The following is a 23,140-nucleotide window of genomic DNA, read 5'->3' as shown; positions in this document are numbered from 1 at the left end:
AATGCATGGTATTTGCGCGACCCCACTATTCGTGCTGATTTGATCAAATCCCTACAGCGATATTTCGATGAGAATGTGGGGTCGGTCTCTTCGGCCATCTCCCTGTGGGAGGCTTTCAAGGTAGTCCTTAGAGGGGAGGCCCTCTCCTTTATCTCCCATGCCCGGCGGCGCGAGCGGGAGGAGGTGACCCGGGTAGAGGCCGAGATTGCAGAACTGGAGGGTGACCTGGGAAGCGGGGTAACAGACGACAAGTTGCATGTTCTACACCTAAAGCAGGCGGCCTATCGGGCCCTCGTCACGGAGGCGGCCAGGGGCCTCAGTAGAGAGCAGCAGGGGCGATTGTATGATGTGGGTGATAAGGCTGGCAAATTGATTGCGTGGTTGGATAAGAGGGAGAGAGCGAGCCGGGTGGTGCCTTTGATTGAGAGTGTTGATGGTGCGTGTGCCACTGAGCCGGAAGCCATTGTCTCCTGCTTCGCGGATTATTTCCGCGAAGTCTACTCCCCGGTTTCCCCCTGCTCGGAGGCAGACTCCCATGCCCTGCTTCGGGACATCGCGCTGCCCTCCCTAACGGTGGAGGACAGGGATTCGCTGGACGCCCCTCCCACCTCGGACGAAATTGCCTTGGCTATTCGCTCGGTTGCATCCGGCAAGGCCATGGGCCCCAATGGTATTCCCATCGAGCTCTACAAGCTACGCCCGGATGTGTTGGCGCCCCACCTGCGCGCGATGTTCCTGGCGGCCCACTCGCGGGGTTCCCTCCCGCCGGACCAGCGTCTAGCCACAATTGTGGTGATCCACAAGGAGGGGAGGCCCCGTGAGCGGGTCACATCCTATAGGCCGATTTCGCTTTTGAACGCGGAGCCCAAAATCCTCGCCAAGGTGTTGGCCAACAGGTTGGTTGGCGTGGTGGGCGATTTGGTCCACCAAGACCAATCTGGCTTTATACCGCACCGCAACACGGCGCTCAATCTGCGGCGCTTGCACGGGGTGCTCGCGCGTGTCCCATTTGTGCGGGAGCCGGCCATCTTGGCGTCCTTGGACGCCACCATGGCGTTTGATACGCTTGAATGGCCATACATCTGGGCGATGCTGGCAAAATTCGGGTTTGGCCCGGGTTTCATTAGCTGGGTCAAATTGCTATATTCGGGCCCATTGGCGCAGGTGGTAGTGAATGGGCGAGTCTCGGCCCCATTCGCGCTGGGGAGGGGTACGCGACAGGGCTGCCCCCTGTCGCCTCTCCTGTTTGCCCTGGCCCTGGAGCCCCTGGCGGAGTGGCTGCGGTGGCACCCTTCTATCCGTGGTCTCCGCTGGACCCCCGAGCATGAGGACCGTGTGTCCCTCTATGCTGACGATATCCTTCTGTATCTCGCCTCCTCGCGTAAATCATTGATCGTCCTGGTTGATGTTTTGCGTTCATTCGGTCGCAACTCAGGCCTGGTCATCAACTGGGCGAAATCCTGTGTATATGTGCTTTCCGGGGAGGCTCCGGCCTTACCACGGGACTGTCCGATCCAGATTGCCTCCCAAGGTTTTCGGTACCTGGGTATCTATATCACTCTTGACCCGGAGGCCCGCTATGAGCGGAATTTGTTACCCCCCCTCCGGCGTTTGAGGGAGGACGTGGTGCGCTGGCGGCGTCTGCCGCTCTCGCCGCTCGGCCGAGCGGCCTTGTTTAAAATGATGTCCCTGCCACGCTTCCTCTACGCCCTCCAGAATACCATGGACTTGGTCCCGGCACGCTATTTCCGTGAGGTGGAGGGCCTCCAGCGGCGCCTGTTCTGGGACGGGAGGCCGCGCATTGCTCTGGCTAAATTGACGCTCCCGTGGTACGATGGGGGGGTCGCCCTCCCTGACATCAAACGGTATTACTGGGCCTCCCAACTAGCTGCAATTAATCATGGCCTTTACGGGCCCGCCTTGAACCCGGCATTTGAGATGGATAAGATGCTCCTGCCCGGTGGCGATTACAATCGAGCGCTCTACGCGGGCGCGCCCGACTCCCGTTTGACGGGACCGACGCGTGTCATGGTGCGTGTCTGGCACGCGGCTAATGCAGCTATGGGGTGGAAGGACCGTTTGACCCGGGCGTCACCGCTGTATGCGTCTGAGAGGTTGGGCTCCCTGTGGACGTCGAAGGGCTTCGAGAAGTGGGACACGATCGGAATCAGCACGGTGGGAGATCTCTGGACGAGGGGGGGATTCAAAACTTTTGAGACGCTGCAGGCGGAGTTCCAGCTGCAGGGCAGTGAGTACTTTCGGTACCTACAGGTCCGCCATGCGCTGGGCTCCGTCTTCCCGGATGTCGCATCCATTCCGGAGTCTTCCCCCCTGGAGGACAGAGTCCTAGATGGCCATGTCCCGGACAGCACGATCTCCCTCATATACAAAAAACTGATCAACGATAGATCGTGCCGGCTGACTAATCTCCGCGAGGCTTGGGTTGCCGACGGGCTGGAGCTGGACGATGAGGATTGGATTTCCGCGGTGGCCTCTCCGAAAGAGGTGGCCATCCCGGCTCGCCTTCGTTTCGTCCAGCTCAAGATCCTTCACCGGGTTTACGTGACGGGGCCAAGGCTTCTGCGTATGGGTTTTGCTGGTGACGGAATGTGTAAGCGTGGCTGTGGTGCGTTGGCGACTTTCATGCATATACTGTGGGAGTGCCCGAAGGTGGAGCGATTCTGGCGTGGTGTGCATGAGGTCTTGCGTGTGGTGACGCGTGTTGCGCTGCTGCCTGAAGCGAGGAGATGCTTGCTGAATGTATGGGAACCGAATGACTATTCGGTCCCGCAGACGCGGTGGGTGACTCTGGGATACATGATAGCCAAGCGCGACATTGCTCAATTGTGGGGATCCCAGAGGCCCCCTGCGGTGTCGGCCTGGAAAGAGCATATGGATTGGTGTATGTTTCGTGAAAAGGTGGTGTATGTGGCGAGAGGTAAGCCTGGGGCGTGGGTGAAACTCTGGGGCCCCTGGAACGCCTACCGCGGGGGTATTTGTGAGCCACCACTGCTACCGGCTGCCTCGCCTGCTCCGTCTCCCTAGACGGCCCCCCTCCCTCAGCCGCGGGCGCGCGGTCCCCCAGTCCCTGATCTATTCCCATTCCCCTCTCCAGAGTTCTGCTGCTGGTTTGGATCCCCCACTTATGGAGCACGTGCTGTTATTTTGGATCGTGGGTTGCCTTGCGGGTGTGGTTTTTTGGTGTTGGTTTGTTTCAAGAAAAGGGAACCGTACTGTGGGCTTGGAGCTGTGTGGCCTGCACCATTGATTACTCCTGTTTCACTGCTCTGCACTGCCTAGAGACTTTTACTGTATGTGTGCAATATGTTTTTGTCATTCTAGCGGCCGGCCGGATGGTTGTAGGCCCATACCTGTAACTTTTACGAACTGCAATAAACGGTTTCAAAAAAAAAAAAAAAAAAAAAAAAAAAAAAAACCTTATTCGTGTTTTGATAACACTTGTCTCTATGACACACTGTGTTATGCTAAGGCATTAAGATCTGGGAAACATATCAACTTAAGGTGATTTACTCTGGGCTGATTAGAAGAGTTGCTGTTCAGCTACAGGTAAACAAAAAGAGGAAATATGTAAATAGCCTAGGATGGTTTTGGAGGAGCATACATTCAAGCGTCTACTAAGTAGAACTGAAGTGTTTTTTATCTATGTGCTTGTGTTACACACAACGTCTAAGGTCGGTAATTTGTAAGCTCTACGAGGCTTCAATCAGCCTGAGTTTCTGTTGCGCATACCTTGCTACGCATTTGTGGTGAGTAAAATATGCACATACATAACAACAGACCATACTCATGCCACAGACTCCCGTTTTTTTAAGCCAAAAATGGCTTGTAGCGGTCTGCTGCCTAAAATAATTCTGCTTCAATATGGGAGCGCTGGCTCTCAGGTATTTATGTAGATATTTAGAGATAATCCTGTGTGTGTATTGTGGTACACAGGATGTCATGTGTGCAGGTGCACATTCACAAGACACAGAGAAGGTGCATGTTTTGTGGTAATCTCACATGTGAGGCGATGGCAGGAGTGCACATTCATTGATAATCTCAGGTGTGTATAGGTCGATGCACAGATTTTTGTCTCTGAGTACATATAAATTCGAGAATGTAAATGTAGTGAGTTGCAGGTGAATGAGCGCAGATTATGAGTGCAGACAGTAAGTCCGCTGCTGCGAGTACCATGCACGTAGTGTTGACTGAGAGTGACTCCTCCGTGAGTACACTTTAGTTTTCACCATATAATGCTTCACCCCCTCGGCCAGCCAACAGTAAAATGCCGCTCCCTGTGTGCTGCCAGTTTGCTCCCTGTCCACATGGCGACAACTTTGAGAACGGACAACCTTTTACAGTCATCTCTGCAGAAGCAGGATCTCAAAAGATCCGACTGCCTCCAGAGCTGTGCTGAAACACAGCAAACGTTTTAGTGTTTAAAAATAGTCCCTCATGAATTACAATGGAGGAGGGAGGGGAGGAATTTCTATTTTAATGTTTCCCTCGTCTTCATTGCTTGATTTTGCTCGCGAGAAAGTGTCACTCATAGTCGTTGAAATGTCACTCATAATTACAGTGAAATCATGAAAATGTCACTCATAGAGATCTGAAACCCTGGCAGCTATGAACAAGGCACTCCACAGCCACGGAAGTGAAGTCAACATGCATGTTTACCCCTTTCTCACTTCACCATTATCTCTGTATTACAAGTGATTTTGTGGCACGCATGTGAAATTTGTGTTAATCGCGTGAAAGCAATCTTGTAAACTGAAAGAAACCCTACTAAAAATGTTTTTTTTTTTTTTTTAAATCATGTTACTTACGCAGAGTACGTCCGGTTCCTCTTGGTAGGAAGCGGGCTCGGCAAGTCCCCGAAGTGTAGGTGGCCCCTCTCCCACAGGCGACTCCCTTCCCGGTGGAACGGGAAGGAGGGCGAGATGGGGGACTTGGGAGAGTGCACCGGCAGCTGGGGGGTGGGGGCTGTCGGGTTTGAAGACATGGTCCAGGTTATCCACGAAACCAGGGAGGCGGATGCTGTCAAATATCACGCTGCCACCTAGGAAAACAAGAGAAGGACACTTGAAGAGGCCCGAAGTAGCTCTCTGTAAATAAATCAAATGAACCAGGACACATGGGAAAGAGGCACACATGTTAAGTTGATATACATCATTTAATACTGGTATCTATTCCATTCCAAGCATGTTATTTACCCAAGCTTGAAGGTCAGTCAGTCAGTCAGTCAAAGGCTTTATTTCAATAAAAACATATCATAAAAGCATAACAGTTAAAAATGGAATAAGTTAATTTCATTTAAAAAGAAAAAACCTATTTTTACAATAAAGAGCAAAACAGGTCATAAATAATTGTTAAGAGTGAATTAAATAATTTCCTTGAGCCTTTTACTTCTAATACGCCATGCCCAAGATAAGAATTTTGCAATCTTGAAGGAAGAAAGGGAGGGGGGGGGGGGGGGGGGGGGGGGTTAGGGGAGTTATGGTTACATTTTATTTTGAGATCTATTGGCAAGAGCCTAGGACGGAACTAGACAGTCTTGAATTGGTAATCATGACAATGATGCACAATGTGCTATTTAATAGATATTGGCTGATATGGATATGGTAGAATATCAACAGATGTATAGAAGGTATTTCATGATACGCTGTAATATGTGTAACAGTGCAAATGCCAATAAACACATTAAAAAAAAAAGTTTTTTGCCCAAGAGCACAACCTAAAGTCAAGTGCAAGGGCCAAGATCAGTACTCATGTCTTCAGGTGCTACATGCTAGCCTCAGAACCAGCTCTCTTCGGAAAAGTGCAAGTCAGGTTAGGACTTACTTCTTCCAAAGTCAGAACTTAACTTGTACCAAAATGTTTACCCGCTAAACACCATTCCCGGTTGACGCAGACATACATTGTGGATGGAAGCCCCTGGATGAGGAGATGAGGTAGTAGCCATGTGTGCCTTTGTATGCCTGATGGCCTCGCTCCACCTCTCCATACATTGTAAACTCCGACAGCTGATACTTTCTTCAGATTAGCCTCGAAGGTAAGATTGACTATCTCTAGTTAACTGAAAACTACTAAATACTGCATGGCAAGTGACAGAATAAGTTGAGAGCAACTTACAATTGGCAGACTGTTTAACCTTCTGTAAGCTTCAGTAACTCTGAATGAATTCGCTGCAAAGCCCTGTGCAACCTTTTGGTAAATTGAAAACTGTCAGCTTCTGTGACCTTGAGCAAGTTCAAAATAACGGACGGGTGACGGTAAGCAAGCTTAGAAACTGGAAAATGACAAGAGTTGTGATCTTCAACAAGCTGTGCGTAAAATGTGCGACTTTTAACCTGCAGTAAGAGAACACTGTGTAGCTGTGTGGCCCTGACCCGCCTACGTGTAACTATAAACTGCCAGGCTACGTGACCTTGAGCAAGCTCAGAGTAAATCACAGCTGACAGGCCGTGGGACCTAGTGTCAAACTCGCTAGAACAGAAACGGACAGGCCGTGCGATCCTGAGCAAGGCCTGAGAAACAGACAACAACAATCCATGCGGATTTAATGAAGCGTTGAGCAGGCGCCGAGTTATTCGAAACAGGCTGCTTCTGTGATCTAGTACACGTATTGGGTAACTGAAACAAGCAGTGGCAAAAGCCAATAGGTCTAGCCTTTGAAACATATTCTTATTGGCTTTGCCAACGCTCTATAGCGACGGGCTTTGATGTGACCTTGTGCAAGTACTAGGTAAGTGAGAACGGACAGACGGGATGACCTCGCAGGCTGATAGGTGAAGAGACTTTGAACAATTGCTGATTAACCGAAAGCCCACAAGTGTTGTGACCTTGTGTAACAAATAGTCTTCAGACGGTGAGTACAAAATCCAAGTTTTATTGAAGATGAGGCACAGCACAACTATATAGAACAATGCTAAGCAGTAACTGAACTCAAAGAGCTCTGGAACATGGAACGCAAATTGTACAACGCAGGTACAGTGTTCCATGTTCCAGGCAAGGAGAAAGAAGGAAACCGGGAAAGAGAGGAGAAGTGCCACAAGAAGAATGCAACACATCTCACCCTTAACATAAAAAGAAAAGGAGGGGAGGAACAACAAAAAACAATTAAAGTCACAAACCTGGCAGGTAACACTCTAGGACGGTCATTGCTCTTGACTCTAGATGCCACAGATTGAGTGGAATGATAAGAGTTATTATCCGCATTAGGAACATCATGTAACGATAACGCATCATCATTACTGACAGAGCACCTAAGGACTTGCAGTTAGCAACCCTCCTTACATTCCATACTCTACCATCCTGAGTAATAACAGTGTTCTTACAAACCTTAACAACTTTAATAGGATGACTGAACTTGGAAAAGCCTTTCACCAAAAACCCAGTTTTTTTCTATTCTGACCCAGTTTCCAACAGCAAAATCAGGAATTTTAACATTCATTTTGGAGTCAAACAAAGTTTTCATCTTGACTGCTCTCCACACGTTAGGTCAATACTATCATCCGCCTTAATAACCTTTGTAATCCACCATGGACAAATTTCAGAAATAGGTTCTCTGCCCTTCAAAAGTCTGAAGGGACTTACCCCAGTCACCGAATGGGGAGTGATGCGATACATCCACAATTTTTTCCTTACAACATCCCTCCAATCAGCTGACCTACCAGCTGATTAAATACCATCTTTTAGAACACGGTTAAACCTCTCCACCTGGCCATTTTCCCTTGGCTCATACGGGGAAGTGGTCACATGTTTGGTATTACACATATGGAGAAAACTTTCCATTTCTTGTGATGGGAGTTGCACCCCATTGTCCATTACAAGTACCTCAGGGGACCCCTCGCATGCAAAAACTTCTTTCAAAAAGGTAATGATAACTTGACTAGTGGCATTAGCTACAAACTTGACTTCCGGCCACTTAGAGTGGTAGTCCACCATAACCCGAGCAAAACGGGCATTAGAAGGTAACTGTTTGAAAGGACCGGATATGTTAAAAGCTACTTTTTGCCATGGACACTCAGGCCAAGAGACTGGTTTAAGGGGGGGCAGATGATACTTTAAGCATTTTATCACGACTGATACACTCAGAACATTCTCTAACCACCCTAGCTACCATTTTGTCGAGCCCAGGCCACCAAAAATTTGCTCGGATGAGCCGTTTCATAGAGGACATACCCAAATGTCCTAGGTGGTCAAGTAATAAGATCTTGTTCTGCATAGACGCAGGAGGAATGATCTTTCCTGCTTTAAAAAGCAAACCACCAAGGTCACTAGAAACACGACAAAAGGAGCAATTTCAGCAGAAGCAGACCTTTCCTTGGGCCTTCCATTTTTTACATATTCAATGATCCGTTGGGACACAACATAATTATTAATCTCAGTAATCCACTCAGTCTCAGACAAACACAAAAATTCCTGAGATACAAAATCCTTGACAGTGGTAACAATGTCCATTTCTTTTTCAACTAGGGACTCATCCGAACACAGCAATCTAGAAAGGAAATCAGCCGTGACATTGCTCCTGCCAGGAACATACACAACCTCAAAATCATATTCCTGTAGTTTAGATGTGAAACGGGCTATTCGTGCAGTGGAGTTCCATCCTCCCCCTGGAGATAATATACCAACTAGGGGTTTATGATCAGTTCAGAGCGTAAATCTGTTACCCCGCACATAGTTACGAAAATGTTCAATGGCCCAGATAGATGCAAGCCAACAATTCTCTCTCAATCATGGAATATCTCCTCTCAGTCATAGAAAGAGTCCTAGAAGCAAAAACCACACACCGTTCTTCCTTCCCCGCACACTGGCTAAGCACTCCTCCAAGCCCATACAAACTGGCATCCACGGTGATAACACACCTCTTATTCAGGGAGAAAGACTTCAGGGTAGGAGCATTAACAATTTCACTCTTAATTTGTCTGAAAGCTGTCTCTTGTTTATCAGACCAGAAAAACTCCGTAGATTTCCTGGTTAACTCCCTAAGAGGCTCCATTTTGGTTGCAAAATTCTGTATGAATTTACTATAGTATTCACACAGGCCCGCAAAAGAAAGGAGTTTCTCTTTATTGTCAGGAGCGGGTGCATTGATGATGGCATCAACCAAAGATTTCTTGGGCACAACCCCATCACCAGAGAGTGTATGACCTAGATACACCGATTTACACAAAAAATTACATTTACCAGCTTTGAGTGTCAAACCACACTTACCTAACCTAAGGCAAACTTCCTTTACATGATGAAAGTGGTCTTCCTCATTTTTAGAGAAAATTAGGATATCATCCTGGAAACATTTAACGAACTTGCTGACATCTTTAAAAATGTGGTACATAGCCCTCTGAAACACAGATGCAGCCGAAGCAAGGCCAAATGGCATCCTCATGAATTGAAAAAGGACATGGGGTGTGATAAAATCGGTGTAGTGTTTGGAGTCCTCAGTGAGCTCAATCTGGTGGTAGGCCGACCAGAGATCAAGGGTGGAAAAAATGCAGGCACCATCCAACATGCATACCATCTCATTTATATTAGGAAGAGGGTGGCAATCAGCAACCAGATTAGAATTCAAAGCCCTCAAATCAACGCATAATCGAATACTTTTATCCGGTTTTTGGTCTAAAACAATGGTATAAACCCACTCAGAAGATTCAATTTATTCAATAATGCCACTCTCAACCATCTCATCCAACAAGTTTTTTAACTCAATCCTAATACTGATAGGAACTCCTCTTAGTTTTTGTTTCACAGGAACAGAACCTTGTTTGACTTTGATCCTATGGCTGAAACCCATAAGTTTGCCAAGATCATCAGCAAATACACTGGGAAACAAATTAACAAAATCGGTACTAGCTGAAGACAAAGCAAGAACCGAAACAGGTTCTTTGTTCCTGGGGTTCAAGACAATCCCCAGTTTGGCTTGGTCACGCCAGCCTAAGACATTAACACCCTTGAAAGCTACATATAATTTAATGTTAGCTGAATTACCCTTGAACTCAATGGATACCTCTTTGAAACTCATAAAGTCAATGTAGGATCCATCAAAATTGTGCGCCACAATATCAGGTTCACATAACAAATCAAGGTTAATTAGTTCTCCAAAAGATTTCAGACAATACTCTTTTGTGATTATAGTCCAAGGCGATCCCGAGTCAGTCATTAACTCCAACTCTCTTCCCAAGATGCATACGATGCACTTAGGAGAACAAATCTTTTCAGCTTCAGACACATCAAAGGAATCTTGGATCGAAACAACAATACCAGACTCTAAATTGCCATGAGAATGATCACAAGAATGAGAATGACAAGATACACAAGAAACTTTCCCTTTGGAGAATTTTGAAGAAGATGGTACAAACTTCTTGGAATTCGGAGCACCACCCCTCATGGCATTTTTGCACATTTTTAGAGAAATGTCCCAACGTCCACATTTACTGCATTCTTTACTAATGGCAGGAAAGCGTGGGAAAGAGGCTATATGATCAGGATTCCCGCATCTATAGCAATAAAATTGTTTGCTGCTAAAAACACTTGTCTCATTAGAGTAAGTCTTAGAAGTACTGGGTTGATCACATTGATCTCACTGGAAGTGGAAGATTTTGTTTCTTTGCTAAGTAACTTGATCCACTTATCAGATTGCTCCAATGCCTTGGCTGTGCTAATAGCAGTCTCCAAATTAGGATCATCCAATATCCACAATTCCTCCTGTACCTTCTTACTTCTTACCTGAACAATAATTTGGTCCCCGATCATCTAGTCAGTTATTAAACCAAAATTGCAGTGTAAAGACAATGCACGTAAAGCAGTGAGAAATTCTTCAAAGCTCTCGCCCTCTTCTTGAGCTCTAGTGTAAAATTTAAACCTATTAAGAGCAACACTAGTCGTTGGTTTAAATCTGCCTTCTATGCGTAAAATGGCTTCTTCATACACATTGTAATCACCTACCGATCTGACAGGAGGAAGAGTCCTATAAACAAGCTGTCCCTCAGAACCTAAGCAGTGAAGAAAAATATTTTGTTTCCTCTCCGCTGACATACGTTCTCCATCAATAGCCTTTAAGTAGGTAATACATTCCTCTTTCCACCTTGTCCAAGGTATGGGTGGATCTCCTTTAGTTTGCAAAAATTTAGAAGGTGGATCAAATTGCATTTTGATGTGATAGTAGCCAAAATGAAGTAAACATTTTGAGAAGAAGATAAGTATATACCTACCACAACTGTGAAATAAACAATGAATACTCAAGTATAAAATGTGCTTTGGTAATAATTATATAATCTATGAAAGAAAGCACATAATAAATGGTAATAACATAGGAAGGTAGAAAATGAACATCACCAAAACAATGAATAAATAACAGGAAACAGACTGTAATGTGCAATGAACATAAAGTACAAGGTGTGCCTGTCACCAAAAGCAAGCAGGCTGTAGCACAAGCAATATAACAAGGTGTGCCTGTCACAAATCCAGAAGCAGGCTGTAAAAATAAAGTACAAGGTGTGCCTGTTACCGAAAGCAAGCAGGCCATAGCACAAGCAATTTGACAAGGTGTGCCTGTCACTGATAATGAACAGGCTCTCCTATCTGTATAAATCACGAAGAAATGCCAAAGGAAATGCTCATTACCTAAAAGGTAAGATACCGGAAACATATAATGAGCGCTTGAGAAAGATCATCACAGCGTTTCCAAGGATGTTTCCGGCGTTTCAGAGAATCAACCCACACCAAGATGGCCGCCGGCGTGATGACGCACAACGTGGCCAATCAGGAGGTGCGGTCACGTTGAGGAGCTGCTAGACGTGGTGACATACAACGTGGCCAATCAGGAAGCGTGGTTGAAGAACTGCTAAGCAACAGTATTAATCACTGGTATCCAAGCAGCCCAACGTCATAGGTCATAACGTGGCAATAGTAGTCAGCTGTTGGTTAGTCAAGAAACTATGAACCAGGACAAAATCACTAAGAAAGTGCAGCAAAGGAGCCAGCGATCTGCGGTTTTCAAGGTTGAAAGCAGGAACCACATATGCAGGTCGCAGAAAGGCTCAAACTTGCAGAGAAGACAAGGATGAGGAAGTAGGTCCGGAAGACGTCGCAGCACCTGTGCCTCATGAAAACATGCAGCAAACGAAGTCTCCAGCTGGTCATCGCCAAATTTGTAAAGAAGAGTCTTCAGACTGTGAGTACTAAATCAAAGTTTTTTTGAAGATGAGGCACAGCACAACTATATAGAACAACGCTAAGCAGTAATTAAACTCAAAAGGCTCTGGAACATGGAACGTAAATTGTACAACCTAGGTACAGTGTTCCATGTTCCAGGAAAGGAGAAGGCAGGAAACAGGGAAAGAGAGAAGAAGTGCCACAAGAAGAATGCAACACCTTATGCAAGCTTCGAGTATATAAAAGGTGCCTTCTATCCACAGCCATCTTTTTTCAAAGCTATCTTCCGGAACATGGCAAATGCAACGGTGGAAATATTCTACCTCAGTGGCAGGGCCGGCTTTAGCACTGGTGGCGTCCAGTGCGACAAGGTTTTTTGGTGCACCCCATGACCTCCACATCGGATTCCTTCACTACCACCTGGCAAAAGTGCCCCTCATCCCTCCATAGCCCCTCTCTCACATACATTTCATTTGTTTTAAAGCGCCGGTGGAGGCTGGTTTTACTAATCCACTCAGCTATCCATAAAAATGCAGATCTGTTTTTACAGTAGGCATAGTAACCCTCTGGGCTACTTTATGGCGAGTCAAAACTGCCAACAGACAAAACTCCCTTTTTCTCTCTCTCTGGCAGATACGTTAGTCACAAGTGTTATCTTAGCATTTTTATTATGTTTAAAAGCTGGAGGTACATAGAACTCTAAAGCAGGAGCCATAATTTACGATTGAACGGCACAACACAGCGCCCCCCCCAACCCCCTCCAGGTCAGTGCCCAGAGCGGCCACACCAGTCGCACTGCTCTGTATCAGTGGTTACCACTTGTACGTCTGATATTGCACAACTTTGCACACTGAGATGGTTGGAGTTATCTTTCTGTCGCAGCCTTACTCTTTAGATATTTATCAACATAATTGGCTCTGTTGACTTAAAACCATGCGCAAATCAGCTCTGCCGCGCCGCCTCACGTGCTCACTGGTGTGTATTTACCGTCTGTAGAGTTCATAATTTTTAGGTCGAGCATTCGAGACCTCTTGGATATACTTTGGTATATACTTATTATATACCTATGTGTGTATGTACTTTGTGGGCTCTGATGATCAGCCCTAGGACTTGTCTACTTCCGCTTAGGGACTTTTTTTCTGTTCAACTGCCTCTATTTAACGGTCTTGATAGAAAACAACCAGCAGAGGTCAGTAAAATACCAGAATTGCTCTCTGCTGAGGGACTTTCTATTTTTTTTATTTTTCTGACAACTGCCTCTATTTAACTTTCTTGACAGAAAACGACCAGTAGAGGTCAGTAAAATACCAAAATCACTTTAACATTCTCTAGATTCCAGTCCATAGAAATTGCCTCCCACGACCACCCGTAGACAATAATATTTTTTTCAAATCTTGTATTTTCAGTGACCTCCGAAGGCCCTGATTTGTTATTAAAAACAGAGCTTTGCACTATACTATTTCCAGCTGGAATAGAATATTTCTCTCCATGTGTTCCCATACCCGGCGTGTCATGCAGTTTGCTGCTTACTTTCCCTCCATGTTAAAGAACAGTAGATGTTTCAGCACCCAGGCTAATGTGCTGCATAGCTAAATATATATAAGGTCCTAAAGTCAAGACCGATTACATTGCAAATGCTTGTTAACACACCGTCCACCTTGCTCTCTTTTAGCGCTCGAGCAGCTGTAGAAAAGGACTTGATTCTAGTTTTACTCCGTCGGGACAAAGAAGTGCAAGCCAGAACCTCTTGAAGGGATGTCTGTGTACCTCTCATAACGTGATTCTAGTTTTACTCCGCCGGGAGAAAGAATGTAAGCCAGAACCTCTTGATGGGAGGTCTGTGTACCTCTCATAACGGGATTCTAGTTTTACTCCGCCGTGAGAAAGAATGCAAGCCAGAACCTCTTGAAGGGAAGTCTGTGTACCTCTCATAACGTGGTTCTAGTTTTACTCCGCCGTGAGAAAGAATGCAAGCCAGAACCTCTTGAAGTGAAGTCTGTGTACCTCTCATAACGTGATTCTAGTTTTACTCCGCCGGGGAAAGAAGTGCAAGCCAGAACCTCTTGAAGGGAGGTCTGTGTACCTCTCATAATCACTTTCAGGAGTTCACCATCGCCGGCCACTCATTTTCTGTCTTTAGAATGTTCCTTCACAAATAATGGGGTGTTCACTTCTGACTCTAGAATCGCAACCTTCTAATTTTTACGGCTGCAGACCCCCGCTGAGTTGACTCAAAAAACTATTTGTCCGGGCAACCCCAAGTGACTACAGGTGGGACGAGCCAACGTATTAAAAGGGGGAGCGGAGCCAGAGTCGAGCCAAGGCTCTAAATAGCACATGCAAAAGCGAAACCCTGAACATATTTGGCATGTAAATCATGAAGCAAACCATGTAAAAATATGATGAAGTCCCTTCAAAATTTTTTTAAAAAGGGAATTTATTTTACAGGCGGAAGTGTGTAATCTTAGTACATCAAATCTAGGCCTGGGCGGTAAATTCCGTTCTGCTCGTGGAATTTGGGTAATTTCACGTTCCGCGGAATTGCCAAAAATTCCGCGATCCACGGCTTTGCGGAATTTTTGGCTTGTTCGCGCTTTCAAAATGCGTGTTCGTGAGATATTTCCCCCCGAGCATGCAAACAGCGTTCGCCAACAGAAAAAAAGCATCGCGAACGGGCGGAACAAGCAATTCCGCGTGTTCGCGGAACTCTGTGCGTGCTCGGAGATTTTTTACCGTTTCGCGGATCTTTGCGTAGCGCGAATACGCAAAGTCCGCCCACCCCTAATCAAATCATATCACGGCATTGAGAGGAACATATTCAAAGTGATCGTTTTTAAACATGAACTTAGAAACATTGCTGCTTCCCACCCCCGCCCTGATGACAATGCCATAGTGAACTAAGCGGCAACTCAATTGGCATGTGTGCCCTATATGAGGCCTACATTATTATAGGATCACACCATTTGCGAGCAGAGGACCCAGAATGGAGCATAGGATTTCTTACTTCACTTTGTGCAGTTTAGCTGCTAGTGGAGCATGGTGGTATTCTGTCTTCTGTTTTAGCCTGGCGTGTCCTCTATTCTTGCCTGGTTTGGAATGTTAAGTCGTGTGGAATGTGTGATCTCATTCTGGTAGAGTGTTCTATCCCCGTCACTGGACTTGGTGTCTATAGCTGGGGGCTGAGCTTGTAACATTCTAGCTCCCGGTGGGGTTCCCTTACTTGTAACTTTGTTCCTTAATAACGTACCTGTACTTGCCTGCCGTCTGAGTCTCCTTACGCACCTTCAAATGTAACAATGGCGACAAGGATGGGAGCTGGGCAAGAGCAACATATGATTACTGGACATCAGGAAGCTATGTAAGGGTTAAACGGCTGAGTGGCATACCTAGTGAGCAAAACTAAAATTCTGGGTAATCGGAAACATATCCTGGAAGGACTTCAACTCTCTGGTACTATCTTTGGAGCAAGGAAGTGCACCTCGGATAATTTTAGCGATTGTATGCAGGCAACAGGAAGCAGACAGTTGTAACTGATAAAACTGAAAATTGTCGTTTCAGTGCACTGTTAGTTAACTGTGCCTTTTCAGAATTATGGCTCGCGCGGTTCACAGTTTCTAAGCACAGGCTTTCACAAGCATACTTGCCCCACAAATCTCTTGCGTTGTGGCACACTTTGGAAGTGCTGACAGAGCTGCATTCTAGTATGGGCACAGAGGTACGTGGTGACGCTTGGCAGTGAAGTGTTGTTGTCTCCACTGGCGCAACGAAACTTGAGGGGGGGCCCCTGCCAGGTACGGGGGGCCCCTGCCAGGTACGGGGAGCCCCCCCCCCCTGTACTCAATCAGGAGCTCTTCAGCAAGAGTATTGTGCTGAGGGGGCCCCCTGCACCGCGGTGGCTGTGGGCAGTGCCGGTTCTGGAAGTTTCGGGGCCCCAAGTAAAAGGGAAGGTGCGAGGCCCCTACAATTTACATAAGTGACACCTTTTGACTTGAGCTAGGGATGCTTCTTTGTGCAGACTCCTCCTCCTGGGCTACAGCTCCTCCTCTCAGCCTCCTACAAGCACCTCTTTTACAGCTCCTGTTGGGCTGAAGGTGTGAGAATTGCTTGGGGGCTGAAAGTTACAACTGTGGGGGCGCTAATGTGCTGACAATGGGAGTCTTGCAGTGTCTCTGAATGGGCAGCCAGAGGTGTCCCCCTCCCCTCGGCCTTCCCACACCATCCCTTAGAAGCCCAGGGAGATGGCCCCCTCCCATGCGGCCAATTGTAAAGAGACACCTTTCTTGCAATTGGATACATCAGGAGTACATCAGGACTTGTGGGGTATTGCAATTGTGCGGGGCCCTATGCGGATAGGCTGAGTGGGAGGCCCTGGGCAGCTGCCACACTGCCCATAGTACCCCAGGGGCACCCCGCTGTCCCCCCTCCCCCATAATAGGTACCCAAATGACACACACAAGACAGTTGGTGTTGGGTAACAATGCTGCAGGTTTATTACATAATTCCAGAATATGTAATAAGTGGGTTATCTTACGGGCGATCCAAGGGCAGGCAACCAACTGGGTCGCCCGCCCGCCTGATGAGCCGGGCAGCGCGGGAGCGATGCCCGCCGTTGCTGCCCTCCCGGTGATTCTTTCTACAATCACGTGCCGTTGGTAATTCTACTCACACCCCCCGTCTCGGGGCGGAGCGTCGCATAGCAAGCCCCCGGTTGTTCAGGCCCACAACCGCCCGCAGGACTAGCGGGGCGCCGACACGGCTTCCGGGACCTCCCTTGAGGCTCCTCGGTTTTGGCTCAGGCACCCCCTATGGTGCCGCGCAGAGGTACCCTTTGTACCGGCCTGCTTCCAGATCGCCCTGTAACTCCGCCTGCAACGAAAAAGAAAACATTACAACGCTCAGAAACCCCCCCCCACCCAACGGCTACGCCGGGTAAGTGGTAGGGAGGGAAATGGCGAGGTGGGCGACAAAGAGGTCGCCAGGTGGGTTGGGGAAGGCTAAATAGCCTCCCCCTCACACCAGGGCCAGGAAGTGACACGCATTGCGCGTCACTTCCGGCCAGCCCGAGGAGGGGGGCTCCGGTCTGCGTCCCCCCCAGTGGGAGGGGGTGTGGAGGGGTGACCGGTGCCCCGGGGGCACTAAGGCGCCGACCGCCGATTGGCCCCCTGCGGGGGCCGCGGTCAGCGGCATAGTACCCCCAGGGGCACCCCGCTGTCCCCTCTCCCCCATAATAGGTACCCAAATGACACACACAAGACAGTTGGTGTTGGGTAACAATGCTGCAGGTTTATTACATAATTCCAGAATATGTAATGAGTGGGTTATCTTACGGGCGATCCAAGGGCAGGCAACCAACTGGGTCCCCCGTCCGCCTGATGAGCCGGCAGCGATGCCCGCCGTTGCTGCCCTCCCGGTGATTCTTTCTACGATCACGTGCCGTTGGTAATTCTACTCACGCCCCCCCTCTCGGGGCGGAGCGTCGCATAGCAAGCCCCCGGTTGTTCAGGCCCACAACCGCCCGCAGGACTAGCGGGGCGCCGACACGGCTTCCGGGACCTCCCTTGAGGCTCCTCGGTTTTGGCTCAGGCACCCCCTATGGTGCCGCGCAGAGGTACCCTTTGTACCGGCCTGCTTCCAGATTGCCCTGTAACTCCGCCACAGCCCTGGAGGCGGTTAACCGTCGCAGCCAGGGCCCCCCACCAACCCGCTATAGTCTTACCTGCACCTCTCCTATCTAGGGCTTCCTGCAACTAGCTGGAAGGGAACCATCCCTGCAGAAAGAAGAGTTTGACATTCTGCCACCTCATGACAGTTTGACAGTGCTAGCGGGACTCAACCCTGTGAGATCCCTCATAACCACAGGCCCAAGACTTACCAGTGAGCTGTGGCTCCTGGAGTTGTAGATGGCCCCATCTATGTCCCCAGGCCCTAGACGCTATCCTAATCGGATAGGGTCTGCTGAAATAAAGGGCCTGTGAAGATGTGCAATAACTATTCGCCCCCCCAGCGGGAAGGTTACACCTATTCACAATTCAGGGCCTGCCCGCTTTGACTATTATGACGAGAAGGGTTTTACTTAACATTTGTACAGTCCCCTCTGATAGCTAACCTGGGGCACGGGAGTGCACCTAACTGCCAGCGCGTGACCATGGGCAAGGAGCGACTCTTGCCCCTGCCCACCATCCCTTATACCTTATAGGAATTATGCCCCTACAGATCCCTCAGGGATGATCCCCTAGGCATACCAGCTTCGGGAATCTGTTTGGCTTAAGCATTGCACGCTGTCAGTAAAGTTCAAGCATTGAGGATTGACTAAGTACTACTTCGCCCCTCCCATCATGCTCCCCAGTAGGAGGGTGGCAGGGGGGGTGCCCCCCCCACAAACCCAGAGCACCACCAGCGGTGCCAAATTCCTGCTCCGTTGAAGTAGAGATTCAATGCACCTCGGGCGTGACAAATGTTCTATTGCCATAATGTCCCCTTGTGTTTGCCCCGCTGACACACCAGTTATTGGGACAGCAGCACCCATATGTTGGCGGCGGCGCCCCCTGAGCGCTGTAAAAGTGTCCGTAAACCAGGATCCCAGTCTCCTGCAGCTGCAGTACGCGACCAGTGATTCCGGTGGGTAGTGCCACCAACCGCAATGATCCTCTAGGCATTACGGAAAGCCCTATTTTACCTGGGCCTATCTCCAAATGATGTTGATTACACCCAGCTGAAGGCCAGAGGCCCGCCTATGGAGCCTATTCACTTGTTTTGCTACTCGGCCCCCCTTCTGGGTGGGCCTCAGAGTTAGGGCAACGCGCGTGCTCCCAGGGCACGGTGCTGCTGGAAAGCAGATATCTGATACCCACACGCTGGAACTTTATCTGTTGCTAAATGCCCTACCGCTGGGAGCTTCCCAGGAACCGTAGACTTCGTGGTCCCACCTAAATTGATCCCATCACCTGGGGGGAAACCAGTGGTGGCAGGACCTGCATGGTAACTCCATCCCAGCGTAGCTATCGCTTATTCGTGCCGCCGAAGCAGGAAATGCCCCCTTAGTCTCAAGTTCTACCCCTAGAGGATAACCTTGGGGGAAGACAAATCTGTGGGAACCAACCGGTAACCTAGTGCCGTGATTTAGTTCCCAGTGATGCGCTATGTGCTGATCACTTATTATTTTGCCGCTAAGTCAGTGCGTCCCCGTATTCAATGCGATTGGGGCACTGAGCTGCACCCATATCTACACCCATCTAGTGGCTCAATCCAGACTTCCTTTAGCATTAGATAAGAACTACCATTCTATCTCGGTTGCGTTGCCCTGCCCGACTAGGCACCCACCCGGGTGTCTAGGTTACAGTTAGATATGTGTGAGTTCCCCATATCAGTGACCGTTGAAGGCGGCCCACATAAGCATGTTGGCGGGCCGAGTTGCGGGCTTAAGCATACCTCTTTTAGACTGTCGGCAGCACTCCCGAAGCCTGCCCTGGCTGCGGGGTGTCTTTGTTACGCCAGTGGTTGCCTCGTCTACAGTACTGGAAATTAATGATAGACTGGAAAGCCGTGGTTTGAGACCAATGAAAACTAGAGCTAGACAGAGGGGTCAAAGTCTTTCCAATATTTGTACGTCAGACTGGTGGAAGTATATATTTACCTCAAAGGAAGAGTTATTTTGTTTCTTATATGAAGATGTTCCGAGGAATTTATTCATCGATAAATTGTGTGCTGCTCGAAGATTGGTCAAATGTTTTAATTGTGCTGTGAAGAGAATCAGTTAATAAGTCCGCTGATGTCTCTGGATGGTCAAGCGTGTGTTGCCTTACAACATGTTTTTAGCACTAGAAATAGTTCAGGGGCGACTGACCTTTGAGAGCTGCTTGACAAGGTTTGTTACTGCTGCTTTTACGAACATTAAGAAAGAAGAGTTTCCTTTTGTCATCTCCGCCCTCAGTACCGCTCTGAATATTGCAGATATGTATTTTTTAAGGGATGTTCTTGTTGCTATTATAATTATAAAGTAAAGAGACAGAGAAATTAAAATGCTCATACAGAAGTCAACTGAAGGACACATTTGATGTTTCTGGTTTTGCTACATAGGCCTACATGAAGCACTTTGTTGTATTACAGATTCACAACTATTACACATTACTGGTTGATATATTGCATGATTTCTGACAATTTTCCGACTTAAACTAGTGTTTCAGTGTGTTAATGTTTATGAATACAGTTACAAAATGTTAATGCCCATTTATAAAGAGCAATTTCTAGGATTCTAATACATTTTTTTAAAGGATGAAGAGTTATAGATTTACCGAGAATAACTGAAAAAGAGAACAAGAAATATTGTTCTTACTACGTTGCAGTAACACACAATCTGAGGTTTCCAAGAGATTAACAGACGTTTCATAACAGTTACTTCAAATTACAGGTTTGATGTTGTACAAGAATGCATAGACCCTGCAGAATCTCAGCAGTAAAATAATCATGGTAATGTTCCACGGGAGTTTATGCTGGTGATAACACAAATGCGTTTTCGAAATTGCCCTTTGTGGATATGCAGACTTGCTGGTGATAGTATGAATGCACATAGTTTTGTTTCGAAGTGTGCTGGGTTACAAAACATCTTTTGTAAAAATGAGAAGATATTTGGGTTGAAAGACAAGACACTGTGAAATGCAGATGTCTTAGTGTAAGACTAGAAATATCTGACAATATGCTGCGCAGATAGGTCTTAGAAGATATGAAAAATTTGGCATTGCAATACTGCCCTGAGGCGTCAGTCTAACACTGTGCAAAGTAGATGTGAATGGTGGTCAGCTGAGCTGGGCCCCAGCCCTTCATCCAAATTGGTAGTAAAAAAAAATCTTGGTGCCGCTTAGATCAATCTCTTTCTATGAAAGAACACATCGCTGCCACCCCAGTGTTCTGCTTTCTTATGCTACGTCTGCTGAGAAGAGTTTTCCCTCTATTACCACTTTCCTCAAGGAAAACCTTGGTTCAAGCCTTGGCAATCAGTCGCCTTGATTACGGCAACTCACTTCTGGCATCCAGGTGGTCCAAAACACTGGCACGCGCCTGGTTTGCAACCTCCCTCTGCGCTCGACTTCAGCCCCTGTTCTGCAGTCCCTACTTTGCTTCCCGTGAAAAATGCAATCATTTTCAAATTATGTTGCGTAACCCACCGTGCCTTTCACGGACAAGAGCCTTCTTTTCTAGCTGCTAAGATTTTGCCCTACACTCCAGCGAGACTCCTCAGATCCAGTGACAAACCTCTGCTTAAAGTCCCCAGGTTTAAGAAGGCCAGAGCAGGCCGCAGATCTTTCTCGTTCCTTACCCCTCACCTTTGGAATGATCTGCCCACACAGCTTCCTCTCTGTGAAAACCATTTTCTTTTTAGTAAGGCACTTAAGACTCACCTATTCTAGTCAACTCTAGCCTGTCCTCTGACCTTGTCTTGCGCCGAGATAGCCCTTCTGGGCTGATTCGCGCGCCTAATAAATCAAAATAACATAACAATGCCGTTGCATGTTACTGCATCTGTGTTGTGTGGGAGAGATATGTTTTTAGTTCGTTCAAGTCTTGCTTTTTAGGTCATGTTGATGTGGCCAACCTGCGAGATCCAAGTCTTAGGCTAAACTCTGTATGGCATGTGAAGCCAGCGGCTATACCATATGTAATCCCCTGAATACCAAATGAAAGGACACCACAAAAGATATATATAAAAATAGAATGTATTTATTCTAGTCAAACCCTCAGCACTCTTTATGAGATTCGAGGTAAGTACAACACAGTCTTATTTAAGCATACATTAAGTCACACAGGTAAGTAATACAGTTCGGCCCTAGGGGCCACGCAAACCATATACTAAGTAAGTGGTATAAGAAGCACTGTCACGAACACAGGATAGGCCTAGGGAATCGCTGGGGCTACACTATACTACCAAAGGTTAGGAAGTGGGAGGCCCACGGGATTCAGGTGCAGAGTGGAAACACTCACGCGTAATACGTAAAAGTCAATAGAAATAGTAGTTATTAGAAATTAACAGTTTTAGGACACTTCTGGAATAGCTAGGAGTTCGAGACTTGGAAACTAGACCCTAGGATAGTCAATACCCTTGTGAGCACCGGAGTACTCAAGTTACATAGCCCACGGGCTGCGGGTGCATAGGTGTGAACTTGCGTTGGGTTTCGTCGTTGACTCCTATGGATGCCTGAAGGAAAGTTGCTGACAGGCAGTCAGTGAAGAGTGTCCGGTGGATCCCAAGGATGGAATCAAGAAGGAAGGATACCTGCAAGCAGAAGGGAGATAGTCTAGGTCACCAGCCAGGAGCCGGGAAGGATCCAGGAAGGAACCAGGCGATGTCGTGCAGATGCAGGTGAAGAGGTGAAGCTTGTCGCAGCAGCCACGGGTACCAGGAGATGTCGAGGACGACCAGGACTAGGAGGTGAGCTGTCCCATGAAGGCTCTTGCTGTCGGCGGCGTCGATGTCGAGTTAGGACCCAACAAGCCTTGACAAGCGGAACCCACGCAGAATGGAGGACTTGCTTCTGGTGCAGACCAGGAAGGTCTGGGGTGCTTCTCTTTCACAGAGGAGCGAGTGCCAGTCTGGAGGAGCCGGACCAGCAAGGTGAAATCAAAGGTTCGTCGTCGCAGAGGTTACTAGCCAACGGGCCAGCAACCGGACAACACGTCGAGCAACTCAGGTGCAGAAGGGCCCCACGCAGAACACGTGAAGTGTGGGGAGCTGATCTTCTTTGCTTTGGTGCTCGGGATGGGGGCTTCTCAATTCCCCAAGCACAGCCTCGAGGGAGCCTCAGAAGTCGCACTAGTCAGTTACTAGCCACTTTTCCCAAGTCGCCGGTCCCACGTCCCTCGTCGCCTCCACGGGTCTCAGCTTTGCTGTAGAGGTGGCTCTGGTTCAGAGGTGTCTGGAAGTCTCGGCGCTGGTCAGTCTCTGCAGTCGTCCCTCATAGGATCAGTCGCAAAGCAAGCAGCGGTCGCTGGA

The 23,140-nt window shown here is 47.8% G+C and overlaps 1 protein-coding gene across 2 annotated transcripts in view; it reads right to left on the bottom strand.

Annotated features, from left to right (window-relative positions):
- CSDC2 (cold shock domain containing C2) overlaps positions 1 to 23,140 on the bottom strand; it is a 121,427-nt gene that overhangs the window by 52,876 nt on the left and 45,411 nt on the right. For both annotated transcript variants that reach the window (XM_085601215.1, XM_085601214.1), the window contains one exon: positions 4,827 to 5,059. In XM_085601215.1, coding sequence (XP_085457341.1) covers positions 4,827 to 5,002 — 176 coding nt within the window. In that variant the 5' untranslated portion in view covers positions 5,003 to 5,059. The remainder of the gene's footprint in view (positions 1 to 4,826; positions 5,060 to 23,140) is intronic.

This window comes from Triturus cristatus, chromosome 4_2, assembly GCF_964204655.1.
Source record: "Triturus cristatus chromosome 4_2, aTriCri1.1, whole genome shotgun sequence".
Taxonomy (NCBI): Eukaryota; Metazoa; Chordata; class Amphibia; order Caudata; family Salamandridae; genus Triturus; species Triturus cristatus.
Note: the sequence above shows the minus strand (reverse complement) of the source record. Positions and strands in the feature narration are given on the sequence as shown.